The sequence below is a fragment of the Dermacentor variabilis genome, chromosome 11 (genome assembly GCF_050947875.1).
Source record: "Dermacentor variabilis isolate Ectoservices chromosome 11, ASM5094787v1, whole genome shotgun sequence".
NCBI classification, from domain to species: Eukaryota; Metazoa; Arthropoda; class Arachnida; order Ixodida; family Ixodidae; genus Dermacentor; species Dermacentor variabilis.
This window is the reverse complement of record NC_134578.1, coordinates 76,045,454-76,069,975: the sequence shown is the minus strand read 5'-3', so window position 1 is coordinate 76,069,975 and position 24,522 is coordinate 76,045,454. Positions and strand designations below refer to the sequence as shown.

General features: G+C 47.4%; 1 protein-coding gene across 1 annotated transcript in view; it reads right to left on the bottom strand.

Annotated features, from left to right (window-relative positions):
- LOC142564778 (uncharacterized) overlaps positions 1–23,314 on the bottom strand; it is a 28,978-nt gene extending 5,664 nt beyond the window's left edge. The window contains exons 1-2 of the mRNA XM_075675933.1: positions 23,232–23,314; positions 566–673 (exon numbers count right to left, since the gene is read on the bottom strand). Coding sequence (XP_075532048.1) covers positions 566–673; positions 23,232–23,256 — 133 coding nt within the window. The 5' untranslated portion in view covers positions 23,257–23,314. The remainder of the gene's footprint in view (positions 1–565; positions 674–23,231) is intronic.
- Positions 23,315–24,522: the final 1,208 nt, after the last annotated feature.

The following is a 24,522-nucleotide window of genomic DNA, read 5'->3' as shown; positions in this document are numbered from 1 at the left end:
AAGCCGGTGACGCCTGCTTCCATAGCTTCTATCATGGCTGCATCATTTGCGCGTGAGTAGTCCTTGAAGGAACGCTTCACAAGTTTCCCAGATGGGGTGGAAGAGACTATGGATACATCGATACTGACAAGTAGGTGATCAGATATACCTTTTACAACTGCAACGGTAAATTCAGTTAACATTCTGGGCAAAAATACCAGATCAAGCACAGATTGGCAAGGTCCTTGCACACGTGTTGGCTTCTGAACGACTTGAATTAGGTCATGCGTTAGCATTATGTTAAGCATGCTGTTTAAATGTTTACTGTTCCTTGAAAGTGCTTGCAAACGATCCCCAAATGACATCAGGTAAGTTTAGGTCAAACTCAAGTAACAATTTGTTTGACTGGAATTGGGACATCCTTTCTTCTAGCTTGACTACATACTCAGGTGGTGCATCGGGAGGTCTGGGCATCATCAAATTTCTAGGCATCAAAGCTTGAAAGGTGACTGCGTTGCACTACCGGGTTTATAGTAATGCACCAACCTATGAAAATAGCCTAGTGGACGAGAATTTTCTCACTTACTGTCTCTAACAACAGTGTCAGGAGGAGAGATGAAATACACGCTGCAGCTAAAATTACCATCATCTTCAGTGTATTGAAGAGTCATACGCTTCACTTCTGGTTCGCTGTCTGTAAAGGAAAAATCTTTTGAGTAATGCCACCTTCCCTTCGGTCATTTAAGACATGTGTGGCAAAGTCTAATGAGTAAATGTTTTAGTGCAAAATGGAGGTGCATTGCTCAGTGATTGAAACACAATGATCAGAATGCGTGACGGCCGGCTCTCTTGTAAGGCACCGCAAGTGCTGGGGACACCGCGCGCCTGTGTCGCCACTGACGAGGAGAGAACATTTGTGACGCATAGTGGCGTGATTTAGTGTCACTGCGATTAGCCAACTATCACCAGTGGCGCAAATAAAAGTGGTGAAAGCCAGGTACTCTGAGTACAGTGTTTCACTGCTCTGCACTGTACAGCATTTGCAAAAAATATTTAGGCTGCTATAAAATACGTTCCATTATTGGGCGAAATATTCAAGTTCGAATTATGGATACAAATACCAAGGTATGCTGGTCACAATTAAAAACATGGCTTGATGTAGCGTAAAATGAATAATTAAGAAGTTCATTAGCTATTTTCGGTAATTCGTAGATTATTCATTTTGACTTCATGTGCGAGTAATGTCCGCCGCATCAAGCAATTCACCTCAAGAACTACAATGAAGCTATATGTTACAGGGGATATTTCAAAAAATGGTATATGGTATTAAACCATCTGTTATATTTATACGCAAGTACCTTGCCAATTTCGTGTCTCTTTATATCTGGTCTGAATTCGCTTCGTAAATGTGTTTTCACATACTTGCACTTTCCTTAAAAAGTACGTGTTTTCTTTGAAGGTACTTCGTCAGGAATGACTAGTGCTCCCGTTCAGAGGAAGACGAAGTGACTGCGAGCCAGGACGCGTCGCGTCGAAGCCCCGCAATTCGCTCAAATTAAGTGTGATTTTTGCGAAACCAGTGCTATCGCACCGCGGCATCACGTTTATGAAGGTATATGCTTCACTTCAAGACCATTTTCGACCCTGTGAGTTTATTTTGTGCAATACCGCGAGGACTCTTATGCGCGAAGCGGGCGCTACGTCGGCTAACCCTAACGCCGTACCCGCCGACGATTTCGTCGCTTGGACGGACGCCGGGCCTCCCACCGACACACAGACATCTGCCCAAGTCTTGCCAACGGAACTACAATGAATTACAAAGTTATCGGCCGAGAAATCGACCCCTCGGAGGTTTCCGTCAGGAACGGGTGGTGCGACATCGCCCCACGAAGAGTGACCAAGCCTAAGTCTAACCTCAACGTAGCTGCCAACGTGGCAGCCTCCGCCGCCAGAGCGAAAGCACCGAAGCCCATGTCGGCCCATAAAGAAATCATCAAGGCAAGTACAATGCCCTTACTCCCGCAAAACGAGACCAAAGTAGTAATTCGCATTCGCGGCGGACTGAACATCGCCAAAACCGGACACGTGGGAATTGTGCAGGCCATTCAAGAAGCAGCCGGACTCGAACCGATGCAGTGCGACGGCGACACGATTGGTCCCAACCGCAAACAGAACATCATGGTCGTGAGTTCCCCACTACCCGAGAAGGTCAACGGATATTTGAAAATTCAGAGCGTCACTATCGCCGGGCAGACGTACAAGGCCTTCTCCTACCAGACTGCACCGGACGACACGTGCAAGGGAGTCATTCGCAACATTCCGCTCCACCACACGCAAGAAGCGATAACGAGGTCCATCGTCAAACCGAGAAACCCACTCGCACTGGCGGCGAACCGCATTAAGGAAACCGGGACGGTGATCGTAGTCTTCGAAGGACACAAAGTTCCCAACCACCTGATGTGCGGATGTGCAGGGGTAGAGTGCTCGCTCTACAGGAAGCAGATCATCATATGTCAGGCTTGCGGCAAACTAGGGCACCGAGCAGACGTATGCCCCACACCGGAGAAGCCGACTTGCAGGGATTGCGGCATTCCAGACCCCGGAGAAGATCACGCTTGTGAAGAGGTCTCTTGCGCGCTGTGCGGCGAGAAACACCCCACGGCCAGCAAGGAATGCAAGAACAGATACCAGGTCCCGTACGTAGTACGCAAGCGAAGGATCGAGAACAAGCAGGCAGCCATTGCGACCAAGAAACTTCGAGAAAACGCGACGAGTCTCTTAAGGCAGAACGGCGTTGGTGCGGCGCAGCATCCACACGGACAGCGCGAGCCTAGAGGACGCTCCAGATCCAGGGGGAGCTCGGGATCCCGATCGGCCAGCAGAGGTCGCAGGAGCCGATCCCGCACACCCGGGAGCCGGGGCCGCTCCACCTCGGGCGTGCGCTTCGCACCCGCGCCCGGAGCTAACAGCTGGGCCCATCCAGTCAAGGCGACAACAGGATGCCAGGCCTCGGCAATGGCAGGGACACTGCCCACTAACTGCGGGCCACTGACGGACCAATCTCAGGTGAGCTTGCAAGCGCGGCCAGAGAATAATGTACACAAAGACATCTTCGAGAGAATCAAAGCACTCGAGCACAAAAACGCTCAACTCAGACGCACAATGACAGAACTGGCTAACGAGAATAGATTGCTTAAAACGCAAATTAGGTCACCAAATGCACAGACACAGGACATGCACATGGACACTTCACCCAGTTCGAATCCCTCCAGCGTAGCGGAATCAGAAACGACTAGTCAAAGCCCACCCGCGGGCCCACCAGCCAACAAGAAACGCAAGGCTAAGACCACGGAATGCGACACGCCTGCCAAGGACATAGACGGTAAATTGGACAAGATCCTTAGTAACCTAGGTCAACTACAATTCGATGTCGAGTCACTAAAGAAGGGGCACGACAGACTAGTAGAGGCGGTCGATGGCCTAACGAGCAGGGTAGGAGTGATGGAGAAGGGCTTCGGCGCTAGGATCGAGGGCCTCGAGAGAACCGTCTTTACTCACTCCACTGCACCGGTCAACTCCCCCGCCTCCCCCATGGTCAGAAGGAACACTGCAAGAAGCGATATCGTCACGCCCAAAATGGCGGTATAGTCCGCAACCATAGTAGAAAGCAAAAATTGTGAAGGCAAATGAGCGAGAACCAGCCGAAAGGCACAAGCGCAAACGAACAATCAAGGCAAGCTTACAATCTGGCAATGGAATTGTCGCGGGTTCTGCAACAAGAAATCGGTCTTGCAACAACACATCAGACACACTACAGACAAGCCGGACATCATACTCATTCAAGAGACCAACACCGACATACCCACACTTCCGGGATATGAAACAATTGCCGTTCCACCAACAAAAGCCTGCAGCGGCGTAGCGACGTTTGTCAGTAACAGGCTCGCGTGAGCCGAAATTGACAGAAGTAATCCGGACAGCAAATGCGAGCACTTGTTCATCGAAGTCTTTCCCAAAGGCAAAAAGGCTAAGAGCATACTAGCACTGAACGTGTACAGCAGCCCGAACCACAGAACGCAAAGTTTCAGAAGACTGTTTAGGAAGGCCAGAGACAAAGCCGGGGACAACCCACTGATTATTGCCGGAGATTTCAACACCCCAAACGTAGAATGGGGCTACGGCGTCACCAGCGCCAAAGGCAGAAATCTTGCCACCGATGCGGAAGAGATGGGCATCAACCTGATCACGTCCGCGCTCTACCCTACCAGGATGGGTAACTGGGTCTCGAGGGACACCACCCCAGACCTCACGTTCGTTCTCAACACCTGGCATAATACCGGCGATGAACTCGGCAGCGACCATTACATTGTGGAAACGTCAATAGCAATCGCATTGAAACCACTACGAAAGTGGAGATACACCGATTGGGATGCGTTTAGACAGATAGGAAAGGAACGTACCGACAAGCCTGCTACACTAGAACAGTAGACGCAATAGCTGAAGGAGGACGCCCGCAACCCGACCAAAGAAATAGAAACAGATGTCCAGACAATCGGGATGGACGCTAAGCTCGCTCACATGCTGGAAGCGAAAAGATCCATACTGCAGAGATGGCATACCCAGAGACTCAATAGAAGACTTAGGAAAAAGATTGCATTACTGAACAAGGACATTGAGCACCACTGTGTGGTACTCTCCAGCCAACAATCGGACGAAGTATGTGCAAGGGGCGATGGCAGCATGACATATGGAAAAACTTGGAACCTACTCAAACACCTTCTTAACAAAGGTCAAACCAGGAGCTCCCAGACCAAGGCGGCTGACAAGACAGTGAAACGTGAACTCAAAAACTCGAACGAGTAGGAATTTATGGCAAGACTTGCCGAAAGATCCACTCTCGAGCAGCCACGAAAACGAGGCCGAGGCACCCGGTTCCCCGTACACGGGAGCGGACAAACCCGACCTCGATGAACCCTTCACACTGGAAGAAATCAGGACCGTCCTTCAAAGCCTAAATGGCACATTGGCCCCAGGTTCGGACGGTATTAGTAATAAGGCCCTTCGTAACTTGGACGAAGACTCCGTCCGGTTCCTAGCGGATCAAATCAATCAGGTCTGGGCTTCCGGCAGGGTCCCACCAGAATGGAAGAACGCCACCACGGTTCTCATTCGAAAGCCCAACAAGCCCTCGGGCGTCGAGAACCTCAGACCCATACCACTCACGTCGTGCGTGGGTAAGGCGGCGGAACACGCCATTCAGAACAGAATCTCCAGATTCCTCGAAAACAAGGGACTGTCACCACACACCCACACCGGATTTAGACCCGGTCTATCAACTCAAGACACCATGATTTTAATCAAGCACCAAATCATTGATCACCCCATTAGAAACGCCAAGGCCATTCTTGGGTTAGATCTAGAGAAAGCGTTCGATAATCTCTCTCACCAATACATTGTGGACACCATTTCCGCACTCAACCTCGGAGCTAGATTCCACTCGTACGTCAAGTCATTCTTGGATAACAGGACGGCTACGCTCCGATTTGCCGACCTCACCACGGAGACACTCTCGCTGGGGAGCAGGGGCAACCCCCAAGGCTCGGTCATCTCGCCTATGCTTTTCTACCTTGCCATGGCGGGACTTGCTGAGAAACTAGGACAGATCCACGGGCTCGAGCACACCATATACGCAGATGACATCACCATGTGGATGTCCAAAAGAACCCCGGCATGGTGCAGGACATCTTGCAAGAAGCAGTGAACGCCATAGAAGAATTTCTAATTCCCACAGGACTCAGATGCTCACCTACCAAGTCGGAGCTGCTCGTACGCAGACCCACGCAGAAGGGCCGCAGGCCATACTCGTCAGACTTCGATTATAATCAGGAAATTACCGTACGAACCACTTCGGGACACGCCACACCGTGCGTCGACAAAATCAAAGTCCAGAGTATGATCGTAGAGACTAAAGACGTCAATGCCTCTACGGTTCAGAAGTTCATCACCAAAACCGACAACGCTATTGGGCTCATCAGAAGAATTGTCAATAGACACAGGGGCCTCAAGGAACATAATCTTATCAAACTCATACACGCGTTCGTCACCTGTCGCTTCCCATACGTTGCGGCAATGCTCAATTGGACTCAATTGGCTCAATCAGAAAGGTCACCAAGCAAGCCCTCGGCATTCCAACCAGCACCAGCAACGAGAAGCTGAGGCACCTGGGCATGCACAACACCCTGGAAGAAATTGCCGAAGCCCAGCAGCGCGCCCAGCTTGCTAGGCTTTCGACGACGCCTCCGGGGCGCACGATCCTAGAGAAGCTAGGCTTTGCCCAACGAGACATAGAAAAAGACTTTGCGGACCTCCCACGGGACATCCGCGCCAAGATCACGGTCCGCCCTATACCCAGAAACGTCCACCCCGAAAACAACAGGGCCAGGCGACAAGCGAGAGGACAATTCCTTCTTAACCAAGCCTTGGCGAACCGTGAGCGCTCAGCTTTTGTGGACGCGGTGGCATACACGGCAAACAAAGCTTTCGCAGTGGCGGTTGTGGACGGTCACGGATCCATAAGGTATGCAGCCACGGTAATTTCAAGGAAGCCTGAACAGGCCGAACAGGTTGCGATCGCTGTTGCGCTCACCGACGACAATCTTTCCCACATCTACAGTGACTCCATAGCGGCTATCAGAGCTTTCCAAAAGGGCACGGTCTGCGCATAGGCTCCCAGAATTGTTTCAAAGAAAGAGATTAAGAACTACTTCATATACTGGTTCCCGGCACACTTAAGACCAAAGATCGGCGACCTCCCCAGCCTTAACCAGGCGGCACACGAGGCTGCGCGCGCGCTTACAGACCGCGCGGCTTCACCCAACCACTCGGAGAATAAGGACGCGCCCACTACATACAATGAAATCACTAAACACTACTACCTACAACGCACACAGTATAGCACGCCACACCACACGCTCACTCGAGCTCAAGCGGTTACACTCAGAATGCTACAAACAGACACATACCCCACGCAAAAGGGATTACACCATTACATGCCTGAGCCCCACGACAAGTCTTATTGCACCAGTTGCAATACATCCCTTAACGTATATCATTTACTCTGGCCGTGCTTGCAAGCTCACAAACTCCGAACCGGACAAGTGCAAGTTTGAAAAAGCAATCCGGAGTGAAGAACTCGCTCCCCAACTCTGGGCCGGCCAGGAGGTCCACGACGCCACCAGGAAACTCAACCTCCCGGTTCCGTCGTGGGAGACGCCCACTCCATGAGAGCCCAAAGCCCTCGTGGCCTGCAGAACCTGAATAAAGTTGATTTCCTTCCTTCCTTCCTTCCTTCCTTCCTTCCTTCCCGTTCAGTCATTCTATCACTATGTTGCCTGACTTATCTACCATAATAAGGAGATCGCGATGGCGCATTTTCTGTTTGTGGACTCCGTAATTGTCCAAATACGTTTTACCTTCTTTTCTTGGCTATGGTATTGTTTCAGTGATAACTGACTTACTGAAAATAAAGAATTCAACCTGTGGACAGATGAACAAATACAGTAAGACAGATGCCAGCTATCAGCTGCAATTTATTTAAAGAAACCAACACATATAGATAGTTCACACACGTTCCTACAGAAAAAAAAAGCAGGCATGCATGCTGCACGCCTTATTAATTGCGACTCTCTAAGAATAATATTTATTTTTGCAGAAGGATGAGCGCGTAGCACTAGGAACTTTTCTGATGTAAAATGCCTCTTAAATTTCACGTTCTTGCTTTGTTTCTGACTGTTTTATGGAACTTTGTCTTATCAAACAAAAGCGCGCACGCACACTCTAGGAAACGAACTGCTGAATGACTAGTCTATCCGTTGTTTACGTCGTTTGGTGTTCCCTGGCTGATTAAACATTGTCATACTGTCCTTTGTATACTTTGCTAGAGCTTAGTGCATATAACACATCTCTTATGTAGTTCACCTATCTTGACGTGTGCTTAGCGGAGCATGACGGCTGCTGTTCCTTATGCTTAAGGTTGTGCACACTGGAGAGCCTGCAGGGAGCAGAATAAGTTAAAGTTCACGTCAGCTGGCTACTTTCTTTAAATTATGCCATACGTTGTGCACGTACATGCCCTGGTAATTTCTTCCTTGTTTGCAGCGAAGTTGCATATGGCGAGGTTTTTGAGTTAAGCAGCTATGCTTTTGAGTTAAGCACATAATGGTAGCGAAACTATTGTTCTTGCTGTTTCACTCCATGAGTTTCTAATGAGTTACTCGACGTTTGTTTGCGATAGCAATCGTACGACACTCAAGGTGCACTTTGCCGTCACCGTCACCGTGATGTTTCTTGCAAAATTTGAGGTCCATAACACAATCGCCGCGCGATGTACGCTGTGTGATGAGAGAATACACCAGAGGGAAGCTGACGATCCCGGCTGAATTTGGCGCTCGCGAAGGAAAAAGAACAGAGAGCAGACGGCGGCGCCGTCTTACGTCGCGCGATAGGCCAACGGGGTTGGGAGGTAGTGGAGGCCGCGTTGCGCTCCGGCAGAAATTGCACATTTTGCGACCGGGCGCATGGCGACCTGAGGATCGTGTCTCGATCTCGCGCGCGATATATGGAGGACAGCGGGAAGGTAATGGGGGAGGGCGACGGGCGGCGCCCACCATGCCAACAAGTGCGTGTTTTGCACGGCGACGTGCGGTCTCGTGCGCTCGCGTGCGCCGTATCTTGAAACAGAGATGCAAACGCCGCATAACTTTGTGCGCGCCCTATTCAAACCACTCTTGTGCTGAAGCGATAGACCGCACGATGTGAACTTTGCTCGATGCTGCTGTCACGCTTGCTGACACTACCGTTTCGCATGCGAGAGTCCGCGCTCATCGAGTGTGATGTGTTCATGTTTGCTTGCGCGCATTCACACTATGCTCGTTAATCTAGTTAGTAAGCGAATGTTTCGAAGTTTCCACGGCCAATCAAACCGTTACCCTCACTTAGTATGCATATCTCCCAATTTGCCATCGTAATCGATGCTTCGCCTTTAGGACGAAACTGCGACTTAATTTTGAGTTGCTTCTAATATTGCAGTTTATATCAGATTTACTGCTGGCTGAGAGATGCTTTCTATATATATATATATATATATATATATATATATATATATATATATATATATATATATATATATATATATATATATATCGGAAATTTCAGTCGTAGCACTCGTAGTACAGCCCTCTGGACCGTTCACTTTTCGAAAGTAGCCTTATTATACTTACACAAAGGTGTTTCGCTCTCGTGAGCAGCAGCCCTAGAAGATAGTTACTCGGGCTAGCTTCCCACGCTAGGTGTGCCGCGCTCGCACTTGCACTTGCTTAAGGTTTGCCTGCTCTAGAGCCGCTCCAGTTCCCTCTCATCGACGGGCGGCCATTTTTTTCCAAGAAAGTATGCCTTCCAACCACTCGGAATCGACCATTGCGGACAACATCAGTCTCTTTCCACCTAAGCATGAGGCTCTGGACAGGAGCTATGGCGCTTCAATGTAACAGGGGGCGTGACCGACCAACCGACTGAGCTGTCTCTCCAGGCAACATCCAAGGGTCACGAGTTGAAATATCCTGTTCTCTTACTTTTTTCCTTATTTTTTTCTTCCCCCCTTTTAATATTTTTTATTTCACTGTAGGGGGACCCTCTTAAAAAACAACAATCAAAATCTCCTCTATTATGTATGGCCACACATGTGCAGGTCATAAATACCAGGTTTCTCCAGTTGAGTGCCATTTGTGCGGTTTAACCGAGCTCAGATTGGTCCACCTTGACTGATCAAAGAAGGCACCACCGTAGATTAAATGACGCCTACAACTCATGCGGTGGCGGTAGAGTATCCGCCTCGCGTGCAAGAGGACCGTGGTTCTAATCCCGGTGGCGCGCAATTTTCTACCGAAAAAGAACAAAGCCGCGTGTTGAGAAAATTGCATAAACATGCCTGGAGTGCGGCCTGATCCCGGTGACCAGAACTCGTAACGCACTCTCTCACCAGAGCAGAATTGGGCACCCTGGTGCAATACTTGGGCTCAACCTCCTATATGAATACAACAATCAAACCACGACCCTCAGTCTCCAGCAGCCGCGAAGCAAATGACCCCAGCGGTGGTCAGATCTGTGACGCAGCAGAGGGTGCTAAGAATCCCTGGCTCCGGACAGGCCGCCATTGGAATCTGAACCTGGCAACGTTTAACGTTAGAACGTTATCCAGTGAGGCGAGCCTAGCAGTGTTATTGGAGGAATTAGAGGGTAGTAAAGGAGATATAATAGGGTTCAGTGAGGTTGGGAGGACAAAAGAAGCGTATGCAGGGCTAAAAAGGGGGCACGTAGTGTGCTACCGGGGCTTAGCGGAGAGCCGAGAACTAGGAGTTGGATTCCTGATTAATAAGGATATAGCTGGTAACATAGAGGAATTATATAGCATTAACGAGAGGGTGGCAGGTCTTGTTGTGAAACCTAATGAGAGGTACAAATGGAAGGTTGTACAGGTCTACGCGCCTACATCCAGTCATGATAACCAGGAAGTCGAAAGCTTCTATGAAGACGTGGAATTGGCGATGGGTAAAGTCAAAACAAAATACACTATACTGAGGGGCGACTTCAATGCCAAGGAAGGCAAGAAGCAGGCTGGACAAAAGTCAGTGAGGGAATATAGCATAGGTTCTAGGAATAGCAGCGGAGTGTTATTAGTAGAATTTGCAAAAGAGGATAACATGCGGGTAATGAATACCTTCTTCCGGAAGCGGATTAGCCGAAAGTGGACGAGGAGGAGCCCAAATGGCGAGACTAGAAATCAAATAGACTTCATACTTTGCGCTAACCCTGGCATCATACAAGAAGTGGACGTGCTCGGCAAGGTGCGCTGCAGTGACCATAGTATGGTAAGAACTCGAATTAGCCTAGACTTGAGGAGGGAACGCAAGAAACTGGTACATAAGAAGCCAATCAATGAGTTAGCAGTAAGAGGGAAACTAGAAGAATTCCGGATCAAGCACCAGAACAGGTATTCGGCTTTAACTCAGGAAGAGGACCTTAGTGTTGAAGGAATGAACGACACTTTTTTTTATTGAAGTGAATGTTAGGAGAGGTTGGCGCCTTTATGTGGTGGCACCTGCTACTCCTTGTCACTTGGCTGACGAAACAAATTTGCGCAAAAAGGGAGAATAGCGACACTAAATATAACACTCAGTAGAACACCGGATCAATAAAAAATATACAGTCCAACAGCACATGAGTCGCAAAGTTCTGTGCATGAGTTCAGTCCACGTACGCATATATGAAGTCACTCTTATGGGCATCATCAAGGAGTGCGCAATAGAAGTCGGTGGTAACTCCGTTAGACAGGATACCAGTAAGCTATCAAAGGATACGAAAGATTTGATCAAGAAACGCCAATGTATGAAAGCCGCTACCCCTAAAGCTAGAATAGAACTGGCAGAACTTTCTAAGTTAATCAACAAGCGTAAGACAGCTGACATAAGGAACTATAATATGGACAGAATTGAACATGCTCTCAGGAACGGAGGTAGCCTAAAAGCAGTGAAGAAGAAACTAGGAATAGGCAAGAATCAGATGTGTGCGATAGGAGACTAGGCCGGCAATATCATTACTAATATGGATGAGATAGTTCAAGTGGCTGAGGAGTTCTATAGAGATTTTTACAGTACCAGTGGCACCCACGACGATAATTGAAGAGAGAATAGTCTAGAGGAATTCGAAATCCCACAAGTAACGGCGGAAGAAATAAAGAACGCCTTGGGAGCTATGCAAAAAGGGAAGGCAGCTGGGGAGGATCAGGTAACAGCAGATTTGTTGAAGGATGGTGGGAACATTGTTCTAGAAAGACTGGCCACCCTATATACACAAAATCTCATGACCTCGAGTGCACCGGAATCTTGGAAGAACACTAACATAATCCTAATCCATAAGAAAGGGGACGCCAACGACTTAAAAAATTATAGACCTATCAGCTTACTGTCCGTTGCCTACAACGTATTTATTAAGGTAATCGCAAATAGAATCAGGAACACCTTAGACTTCTGTCAACCAAAGGACCATGCCTTTACCATTCCGTAAAGGCTACTCAACAATAGACCATATTCACACTATCAATCAGGTGATAGAGAAATGGGCGGAAGATAACCAACCCATATATATAGCTTTCATTCATTACGAAAAAGCGTTTGGTTCAGTCGAAACCTCAGCAGTCATGGAGGCATTACGGATTCAGGATGTAGATGAGCCATATCTAAACATACTGAAAGATATCTGTAGCGGTTCCACAGCCACCGCAGTCCTCCATAAGGAAAGCAACAAAATCCCAATACAAAAGACCTCAGACAGGGGGGTACGATCTATCTAATGATATTCACAGCGTGATTACAGGAGGAATTCAGAGACCTAGAGTGGGAAGAATTGGGGATAAAAGTTAATGGAGAATAACTTAGCAACTTGCGATTGCAATGCATGCTCACTGACCTGCAGAGGCAAAACAGGAGGTTGGGTCTAAAAATTAATCTGCAGATAACTAAAGTAATGTTTAACAGTCTCGGAAGAGAACAGTTGTTTACGATAGGTAGCGAGGCACTGGAAGTGGTAAGGGAATACATCTACTTAGGGCAGGTAGGGACCACGGATCCGGGCCAGGAGACTGAAATAATCAGAAAAATAAGAATGGGCTGGGGTGCGTTTGGCAGGTATTCTCAGATCATGAACAGCAGGCTGTCATTATCCCTCAAGAGGAAAGTGTACAACAGCTGGGTCTTACCAGTACTCACGTATGGGGCAGAAACCTGGAGGCTTAGGAAAAGGGTGACGCAACGAGGGTGACGCAACGAGCTATGGAAAGAAGAATGATGGGTGTAACGTTAAGGGATAAGAAAAGAGCAGATTGGTTGAGGGAACAAACGCGGGTTGATGGCATCTGAGTTGAAATCAAGAAAAAGAAATGGGCATGGGCAGGACATGTAGTGAGGAGCGAAGATAACCGATGGTCATTAAGGGTTACGGACTGGATTCCAAGGGAAGGGAAGCGTAGCAGGGGGCGGCAGAAAGTTAGGTGGGCGGATGACATTATGAAGTTTGCAGGGACAACATGGCCACAATTAGTACATGAGCGGGGTAATTGGAGAAGTATGGGAGAGGCCTTTGCCCTGCAGTGGGCGTAACCAGGCTGATGATGATGATGATGATGAGAGGTGCTGATGATCTATGTATTTCTTGCACACAAATCAACATCTATATGTTGTGAGCTTCCACTTTAGCCTATACGTGGTCATTTGACCACTTTTGGTGGAAGTCGTATCTGCTGCGAAGTGTCTGTTTCAGTACCAAGATGTAGTTTTGCCTAGTCTTCTCAGGCTAGTCATGCACGCCACCGTTGTTTGCTTGTCAATAGATGGATACCCTAGGAAGGGTCATTGTTGCCATCGCAAAGGAAGGGCCCTAACTGCCAAGACGTGCTTGCATAGACCCGTAAGGTTGTCTCATCGATTCTTATTTGAAACTATTACAGGCTATTCAATGCTTGTTGCAAGCGGGAGTAACTAGTGCTGTGAGGATGACACCAGGTGTCTTGATCTAAGAGTACGTGTTACTGCCCAAAAGGACGTTATATGTGGTATCAGCAAATACATCCCAATGTAAGTGGCTTGAAACCCTTTTTAGGCGTTGTTGGTGGCTGACGCTTTGATAATTTATTTAGGTTCCCATTGTTGCCCCCGTAGCACTTATTTTAGGGATAGTATCTTTTCAGAACTGATAATAAGTCAGCGCAAAACTCAACACTCACTCAAGCTCACTCACAAAATTTATTTTTGCCTAAAACTCCCGCGGATAGATATTCACCAAAATTCTGTTGAGCTGAACCAACTCGGACAAAGGCTCACTAAAATTCCGTTCAGCGGGGCTTACTCTGACTCAGTATCACCAAATTTATGCTTAGTCAGATTCATATGGGCTTTCATTTATCAAAATTTTTCTCACCCGGATTTATACTGACTCGGACTCACCAAATTTCTGTGCAGCCAGAGTAAATCCTCAGACTCACTCATCCTGAAACTCACGGATCATCAGATTCTGAGTCAGTCGGCCCATCAGTGAGTTTGCGGACCTATGGCCCGGAGTGCTGTCACAAAATTAGCGATGACAAATAATTAACCGCGCACCGACGAACAATGTCTTGCATATGCTTAAAACCTATTCGAATCGAAGATAATAGGAATTTTTGGGACGGAAATCTTTCTCGTAGAGGGTAAATAAACACTATAACACTGTTAAGCTGCAGCAACGCTTTTCTGCAACAAAGTAACTCCGTAGTTTCATGCCATATCAATAAGACCCGGAGAAGCTCATTACGTGATCCTTGCTACCACTTATTGCAGTTGTCCGACTCGAAATCAGTCCACTTTTAATCACGACATCTCCAGGATCAGCCTGATTTACTTTTGTGCGATCTACAGAACAAGGCTACGTTACTCGGGAAAAGCCGACCGAGAGGGTGTGCAAAATCCCGGGATATAGGGCGCAGTAGACATCGCCTAAATAAATTACACACTTGAAGGCGTATGCTTGTACCAGGGGTATTTAGGTACGGTTTTGCTTGACATCCGAATTCCACAAAAGAAGAGAAAGATAGAAAGTGAGCTAGTTGCACAGATGTTAGAGTAGTCCAGACTGGGCAACATAACATCCCACTTGTTTCCTGACGACGATCTTGTATTTAAGGTCATCGAAAATAAGCTAGAACAGCATCATCATCATCGCCATCATCATCATCTTTAGCGAAACTCGCTATCATAATTAGATGAAATCCTCGCAGGTTCTGGACATCAACTTTACCCAGTGCAACGTTAGGGACCTCATTCAACATTAACGACACTATTACTTACAACCTTATCGCCGCTTCGAATATTTTTCCTCGTACTTCCAATCTGTTTTCAATTTGTATAACCATGCAGTTCCAAAGTTTAGCTATGATGCACAAAATAATAAACTAGGTGATATCGTAACGTGCTCATGGTGTGTTAACTAATCTTGAACCTCGAGGCTAAAAAGTGGATCGGCTCAGATGGTATCCCGAATTCTTTTCTCGTAAGCTATACTCCGTGCGTACAACTCAGCATCTTACTGTAATCTTCTAGAAATTCTTAGACTCTGGTGAAATGCCAATTAGGCGAAAAACAGCCAAAGTCTTGCTTTTGTATAAATTAGGCGATAAACACCTGCTTTCTAACTACAGACCTATATCTATCGCACCCCAGTCACACAATATAGTAGAGTGCATTACTCACAAACATAACCGAATTCCTTGATTCTGATGATGTTCTAAGAGCACGGTTTCCGCGGTGGTTATAGCAATGTAACGCAATTAATAGAGTGTGTTCATGATATCGCTTATAACCTAGACCGAGGTAATCAAGTATAGAACATCATCATTGACTTCTCTAAAGCTTTCGACTCTATGATTCAATCTAAATTATTGGTAAAACTAAACGCCTTATTCAATAATTCCTGTCTTGTTTCTTGGATATCCAGTTTGCTTCATTGTCTCTAACAACTTTTTTCTTTTTCCTCAGTGGAATCAACTCCTGTCGACGTCACGTCAGGCGTTCCTCAGAGAACCTTATTAGGTCCTTTGTTGCTGCCAGCCTACAAGGAGTTACCGCATTACTGAAATTGCACGTAGCAGCTACAGGCGCATATCAATCCTGTGCGCGGCATTTAAAATGATTGAATTTTTATGATGATGATGATGAATGTGGTGTTTTGTGGTACAAGGGCCAAATGTGGCCAGAGAGCACCAGGCCGGTGTTAACGAGTTCGCAGTGGAGTCATGAAAGACGAAGGGTAGATGTTATGCGGATCTAAAAGGGGCTAAAACAGTGACTCTAAGGTACATAAAAGCTATATAAAAGTATGCCAATTGGTAATGAGCTGTACAATGGAGAGCTTAAATTTTTATGAGATATTTCAGTTTTCACTAGGAAGGATAATATTGACGCGTGTATTCTATGCAGAGGACAACGAAGGTAGGGACATTAACGGACCTCATCTAGTGGGTCAGTAAGTTTAGGCGAGGACGAAGAAGCCGTATCTCTGACCTGTTTTGTTTTTGAACAAGTTGTCCTGTGGTTCTTGAACGTCTCCCTGTCTACTGTCCGCGTTGTACTCCGACACTCGTGGAGGTGCAGGGTACTGACCCCGCCTGATGCTCCGGAGTCCTTCTGGGAGTTGTTCCTCTAGCCCGTGCGCGTTATAACCAGGTACGACACCCGTGCATCGCTTTAGTCGTCGACTGCTAGGCTTTGCCCCGGAGTTCTCCCCTCTTAACCACGTCTCTATAGGAGCTCCACACATTTCGCCATGACCGAAACCAGCCCACCGCAAGCACCCCAAACCAGGTGGTTTTCCAGTCCGCAGCAAGTAACCACTCTGCATCCTTTGTTTCCCGATCGTTATCGCGGTGCAGTCTTCGCAGACACTGAAGACTCGATTGACAAGTATGAGCGCGTCGCACAGATTAATCAGTGGACTGAGCAGCAAAAGTTCTCCCACTTCTATTTTGCCCTTGACGACACTGGCCGTACGTGGTACGAGAACCTCGAAGCCAGCCTAACGACATGGAATGACTTTCGTCAGAAAATTACGGATACTTTTGCGAGTGCCGACCGACGCGACCGCGCCCAGGAGATTATGGAGCTACGGGTACTACAACCGAATGAGTCGGTCAGAATGTTCGCCGTGGACATGGCCCGCCTCTTCTGTAGAGCCGACCCGAACATGACTGAAGAAACAAAGTTGCGCTACCTCATGCAAGGTATAAAACAGCAGTTGTTCGCGGGGTTTGTGCGGAACCCACCAGTCACCGTCGCTACCATCGCTTACTTTATCAGAGATGCTACGGCTATTGAGCGGGCCCTTTATCAGAGATGCAGACAGTACGATCGACCGTCCACCAGCACCGGAATTGCTGCCGCCGCACTGACTGATGAGTATCAGAACCCCTTGCGGGAATTGATCAGAGAACTCGGCAGAGAAGAATTTCAAAAGATTCTGACACCGACAGTGGATAGACCCGTAGCGTCAATCTCTGGAGTGGTGCGTGACAAAATAAGGCAAGCTTTACCGGCAGCCGATCTTCAAGATCACCAGCGTCCCATGAACTGCGCAGCCGCTGTCCGATGTCCACCACCCGTTACAACCACACTGCCGTACCACCAGCCTCCGTCAGTCGCTCCTTGGTCGCCGCCGCAAGAGGAGGCTTTGAGGCGCGCACCCGCTACGCAGCCACAGCCATACCACTAGCCGCCATTCACAGCGCCTTGGTCAACGCCGCAAAATGACCCTACGAGACGGCCACAATTTCGGAGAACCGACGCATGGCTCACCGTCGATAGGCGCCCACTCTGTTTTCACTGCGGAGGCGCCGGCCACGTTTCACGTCATTGCTGGCATCACGACACATCATTTCGACCTCTTCTTCCGTGATCCTATGGTCGACGTGCAAATGACGACTCCATGCTACGCCGCGACGAAACTGCTTTTCAGGGACCTCCAACAGGGCACCCGAATAACGAATCTGTGCCGCATGTTCAGTCCGATTTCGGCCTTCGGTCGCGCTCTCCAACCCCTCCACGTCAGATGAGTTCACCTACTGGGCGTACTTTTGCTGATCTACGAGGACGAAGGTCGCCCAGCCCACGCCGAGGAAACTGAAGGTGGCGACCTCCGGGGGTAAGGTTGCAGGCCCACCGAAAGACAATAAAAAGCCCCCGACACTCTCGCCGCAGAAGAACTTGAAGCCGATAAACCCCGACAGCGAAGAAATTGTGAGCGCCGACATTGATGTTTTGGTGGATGGACAGCCGGTGACAGCATTAGTCGACAATGGTGCCGACTTTTCTATAATGAGTCAGGAACTCGTCCTCTGCCTGAATAAAGACGCCATGGACGGGACCCCACATAAGGACGGCAGGCGGGTAAATACTGATGTCTATAGGAAAATTTACTGCTAGAATTAGCATGCGGGATTTTTCTTTCATGGCCGCTTTCATCGTCCTTCCTGTGTGCTGTAAAGATTTGATTATTGGAATGGATTTCCTGAAAAAATATGGCGCCGTAATTAACATTCCGGGCTGCATGGTGACGTTTTGTAAGAGCTCTGGTTTAGTCCATTGCGTATCGCCGCCACTCCTTTCGTCTCGCAGAAGACGACGTCGTCATCCCACCTCGATCATGTACCGTTGTTTCGGTGGCATGTGACGCACCGTTTCATCGCGAGAGAGTTGCCGACCAAATAACCGTTGTTGCTTACTCACGGTATCTTGGTTGAACGAGCAATCGTAAATGTCACCGACGGGCGCACTAACCTGTTACTAACCAATTTTAGCACAGAGCAACGGTAGGGTGTGGCTTATTTTAATGGTGTTGCAGATGTTCGTGGCTGCTGTTCCCTACTCGAAGAAGCTCCTACGCAAGGCCCAGCTTCTGCACTTGACGTCAGCACTGCTTTGTCGCAGCACGAACGAGAGCGGCTTCTCACGCTATTGTCGAAGTTCTATGACTGCTTTGGGCCGACGTCCAGCTTCGGACGGACGCCTCTAACGAAGCACCGGATAATTACAGAGGATACGGCAAGACCAATTCACCAAAATCCTTATCGTGTGGCTGTGAGAGAATATGAAGCCATACAGCAAGTGACAAAAATGCTGGAAGATGACGTGATTCAATCATCAACGAGTCCCTGGGCACCTCCGGTGGTTCTCGTTAAGAAAAAAGACGGCAGCTTGCCTTTCTGCGGGGTCTACCGAAAAGTAAATCAGGTGACAAAGAAAGACGCGTACCCGCTTCCCCTTATGCATGATTCACTGGACTGGCTTCGTCACGCGCGTTACTTCTCTTCAATGGACTTAAAAAGTGGATATTGGCATGTCGAGGTAGATCCGAGAGACCGTGAAAAAAGCTATCCGAGAACAAAGCCACGGAGTTGCGCTCTTAGACGTAAAATAAATCTGACAAGGTGCCAACTGCGCTGCTCCAAACTGTCCAAGTATTGGCAGCGGGACGAAAAACTGCGCTCACTTGTCTCCTCTTTGACAGAAGTAGCCAGCGAAGCTTTGTCACTAAAAACCTTTCACGGGAACGGCAACTAGAGGTCGTAAGTAAAGAAGACATCACAATCTACTCATTTGAAGGAGCAGGAAATATTTTCAAAGAGAAGCACGCAAGAGTAAGAATTTGGCTAAGAGGTCAATACGACCGTAAAGAGTACTCTATCAAAGCTATGGAAATACTGGAGATCTGCTGTGATCAGCTTCGTGTTCCTGAGCCCTAAAAAAGGTGCAAGCGGACATGGATGAACTTGCAGGTGCGACTGTTGCACCAGCCCATTTGAGGGGAAGCGCGATCGATATTGTTATCGGTGCTGACTATTACTGGACTTTGGTGTGTAGTGCCGTCAAGGAGCTGCAAGGCGCACTAGTTGCGGCAACGACGGAATTTGGCTGGACTCTGCAAGGAGCGATTCCCAAAAGCAGCTCAGCTGCCTGCTGCTTAACCGTGGCAGTGCTTCGTGCCGGGGTGTTCGCTGACACAATCAGCTTCACAAGCAGCCGAGACAATCAGCTCGCCCAATACACCTTGAATTAGTAACCGACATGTACACACCAAACTTCCTGATGGCGTTCCGAAGATTTATCTCGAGAAAAGGAGTTTCGCGAGTAATCTTCTCGGACAACGCCAGGACATTTTAGCGAGCTTCTAACGATTCAACGCGACTATGGACAAGAATAAGAGAAGAAATTCACAACTTCTTCACAAGCCATCAGATCCACTGGAAATTTGTAGCACTGAAAGCTGCTTTGCGGGGTGGATTCTGGGAAAAGAGGGTTCGCTCTATGAAAACGTAATTTAAGAAAGTCTTGGGAAACAGCTGTTGAAATTTGAAGGAGGTCACGACAATGCTACTCGAAATCGAAGCTGTCATCAACGCTAGACCCTTGATCTGCGTCTACACGGAGGCGAGTGAACCCGAACATCTAGCACCATCGCACTTTCTAGTGGGAAAGCGACTGACCACCATTCCTGACAGTAGTTAGGCTATACAGGCGGCTCAGCCCCTTGTCTACTCAGTCGTCGCTAGCAGTACCGACAAAGGATGGTCGACCAATTTTGGAGTCGCTGGCAAAGGCAGTACCTGATGAGTCTCCGACCAGCACATCTTGCTGTGCCAAATTCGCCAAGCGCACTAAAAAAAGGAACTCTCGTTTTAGTACAAAACATTATCTACCGAGGCATCTCTGGAGAACTGGACAAGTGACGGAAGTTGTCGGACGAGATGGTAGAATCAGAGCTTGCGTGGTGCGCATGCCTAATGGATCCGCATTGAGAATACCGATTCAACTGTTTTACCCCATGGAACACATGGACGAATCACCTGAAGCTCATATCGGGGGGAGTATGAAGAAACTGCTGAATTTAGCCGCATTCTTTTCGTCAACGGGCAGTCCTGTGCTCCTCCGAACTCACTCAGCAACGGGTATCACTATCGAAATAAAGTTTAGTTGTTTGTTACAACCTCAAACAATGCAGTCAGTTCTTTTTTGGCCTGTAATAATTTCCTCATGGCCATTTTAAATAATTATAATTATACTATTAAATTGCTAACATAGGCACCACATGCCCCCAACACCGCTGCCTATTCCGAACTGACTGCACGATGAAGGTCGGTTGCTGCAATTTTTTTACTTGTACCAGAACCTAATCTTACTTGTGTGTCGATAGAACATGATAAATAAGTTATTCACATAGAAATAGCCAAGGCTACTGAGCTGTATTTTGGGTGTGGTAATATACAGATTTTGAAATACGGGTAGAATATTTATTGATATTTGATTCGTGAGCAATTCTAAATTTCTCTATTCTAAGTTGTCGAATCGTGCACCGCCTTTAGGATATTTTCGCCTTTCGAAAATATGATGATTAACAGCATTTATGAGTCTCAACTGAAAAGGAACAATATAAGTGAGTAAGTGTTGCGAAATATAATGGTGCAGGCAAACAAGGCTGGTGAGCAGGGGCAACCATTTCTTGAGCGAATGCACAGGGCACGTTACTACAGCTCAAAAATTTCGAGTCACTCAATAATGAAGGCGCCCTTCCGGCAGCCTATATTGTAACTCCTTGCACCGATTTATTATTTGTCGTTTCACCGCGTTGAGAATCCATTAAGCAAAGTGCAATGCCACAACATCAAACTTTTCTCCGGGAACGAAGACAACATTCTACATGAATCCTCAATTACCAGTTCCTCAGCTACACTGGGGTCCTGTTGGAAACTCAGATTGGATAAAATGAAGTATACAAGCCCTATTATTTTACCAGACGCTGTTCTTGGAAACCTAATTTATGTTGCCTATATAGAAAGAGATGGATCAACAAACGTCGTATTCTTTATTCTTCGTATTCAATTTGATTAAAAAATTTCAGAATACGAATGCGTCTAGAGTTATACTTAGTGTTGTAATAAATAGAAATTCTGAGTTTTCTTAAAACTAAGGACCCTTCCGTTCAAACGCACGTATGCGAAACTTCTCAGACATGATATACGAATACGAGTACGATAAAATGTTGCAATTTGCTGCAAAATTTGCTGTAGCAACAGTTTAAAATAAATGTGTATTTCGCTGGTTTTCAACTGTGTGTCATCCCCGTTTTATTTATCAATATAATACTACAATATAATTTAGATGCTCTTTCCACGGAGGGCCCTACTCATGCACTTTTTGTTGGAAAGAAAATAACTAAAGAAAGCCAGCTGTAGCACAGCTCTCGTGATGTGAATTGCAAAATTGGGAATTCGTATTGCGTTTTATTCCCTCAGCCGTGTGAACAACTATTTCATTAACGAAGAGGGAGTGCAACTAGCATGAAAGATTGGTTTAATTAGATTTTTCTCGTCGCGTGTAGGCTGAGTATATTTGGGCAATGTTGAGTTGTTACGTGCTTTGAATTTAGCGACGCTTGGCCAAGCACATAAAATAAATTACAGCAGAAATCATCTTCATTGGTTACTGTAAGTCAATATCATGTATTTCCGAATGTCAACTGTGCAACTGTATATGTGTTTTTGAGTAAAATTTTACTTTGTTTTCGAATTTATGCGGCCCTGCAGGACAGTGACATTCTCCGTCTTCCGCCTTCATCTTCTTCTTCTACAACCATGGCTCCTCTGGTGCAGCTTCCACACCAACTACTTAACGTCAGCCCGAATGTTAACAATTTAGCCGACGATTACAAACAGGCCTCTGTGTGCCAGACATTTCACTCATATGGACAGAATCCAGGGTGACACTACGCGCTCGGTGATCTCGCTGAGAGACAACACGCAAGAGGACCTTTCGGGGTATGAGAATATGCTGGTTCGTGACCTACTGTGCCTATTCTGGAAACCGTTGCACGTGGTGCACATCCCAAACGAACTCACATCCTCCCTGGGGAACGCTCGCTCAAGAATCGTCACATGCGCGGGCCGCGACACTCTGATAACGTCCAACTAGAACAAGAAGCAACGGCAGACCCTACACGCTACACCAAATTCTTGTATCGACGAAGTGCTTCTGAATATATGCGTCGGGACCTGCAAGTGACGGTGCTCCAGTCGGTATCGCATCTAGGAGAGGCACTGGCTCCTCCTCGGCTGCGGTTTGCATGTCTCCTGTTTCGTGCCCCAGGGCCGCGCGTACCTCACCAAACCTTTGCTGTATCATCTGCTTCATCGCCCTTACAACTTCGGCAAGAGTCCAGCAAGAAGGCCCCGGACCAGTAGCAGCGAGCGAGAGGGTGTCGGGGGTTCGCGCGTCCATCGGCGACAAACTCTGCCAACTTGAGCGCACTCGTGTTTGACCACGATTCTGACTAATCAAAGAAATTCTTCGCATTTCAGTGCGTAAATTTCTCAGCGACATATTCTACACAGCGAGGCAATACTGAAGCTTGATTTATCAGGCGTGTTTATTTCTTAGTATTTTAACATTTAGGAGTTATCAATTATAAGACGTCAAATCATAGTATAGAGAAAGCATAACGCAGGATGCACAGTAGCGATTGTCGTATGCATCGTGCACGCAATAAGACACATTATTAACTCCACGACCTTAGATGCTTAGATAAAGTCGCTTCGTCGAATGACATTGAATTGTCATACTGACCGTCATCAGTCAAGTACACTCTCATGGATTTAGGCGGGGTTGTATCATTGACAAATACTCCTTTGTAGCGGTCTGTCTCCCTGAAATCGCTGAAGATTACAAAAAAGTACGTTAGGAAGGGTGCTGAGTGTATTTGCAAAGAGTTTATGCGACGTTTAGTTTTTCTGGACAACCTTTATAAACCATTCTGCAGAAGTATCTTTCTGGCATAAATTTGAGAAATAACTCGCTGCTACGCGGCAGTTACCTAGTTGTTTTATTTTCCGTCTATTTGTGCCGTGAAACGTAAGAGCCATGGCGAAGGCGGCTATATTCGAGTAGTCCACCAACCACATGTCTGATTGTATTCATTAAAAGAAGGCACCACCTTCATTGCGCAAGGAGGAGGACGAGGAGTAGATTTTAATGGAGAGAAAGGAGGAGAGGTCGGCCTGGAGAGCGTGTCTCTAGTCTGCTACTCGTCAATGGGGAAAGGGGAAGTGGGAAATACAGGGAAGGTAGGTGGCTGGAATTATGTTATGGTACAATGAGATACTATATACACGTTGTCCAATATGCGCATGCGCACTGTAGACGTAATAGACGTAAGAGTAACTTTGTCCATACAAAAAGTAATCTTGTTCCAAAAAGTTATTGCGCAAACTCATTTCGCGCTGACTGCACGTCTCACAGCTTCTACAGGCGATCGTCTAAACCAGTCTCACTTAAAAAGTTCAAAAGTGATTTTATGGCACGACGGGCACAGTAAACACTCCTCCACGCGCCCAAAAGCTTTTCATCTGAAAAGGGGCGGGAGTCCAAGCTGTCAACTGTAGATTTAAGTGTTCTTCGTTCGGCCGCATATTGAGGGCACACTCAATGTACGTGAGATATTGTCTCGACAGTGTGACAGACGCTACATTCAGGGTCCCGTGTTTGTCCAATCTTGTGAAGGTATCGGTTGGTGTATGCCACACCCAGCCGTAATCGATGAATGAGTGTTTTCTGGCTTCTCCGCAACCGAAGTGGAAGCCGGAATTGTAATCCAGCGTCAAGTATATGGATGCGCTCTTGTCGATGTTCGGGGTTGTTCCAATGTCGCGCCGTAGAAGATTTAAGGGAGGTATGGAGAAAGGCGTTAGGGTCATACCGGGAAAAATGAATTTTTATAATAGTTCCGTCAGTGGGCGCCTGTTTTGCTTCTGCGTCAGCCTGTTCGTTTCAAGATATTCCACAACGGCAAGGAATCCACTGCAGCACGATGGTATGTCCGAAATGAGACGCCTCAGCAAGCAGAGACATGATGTCATAA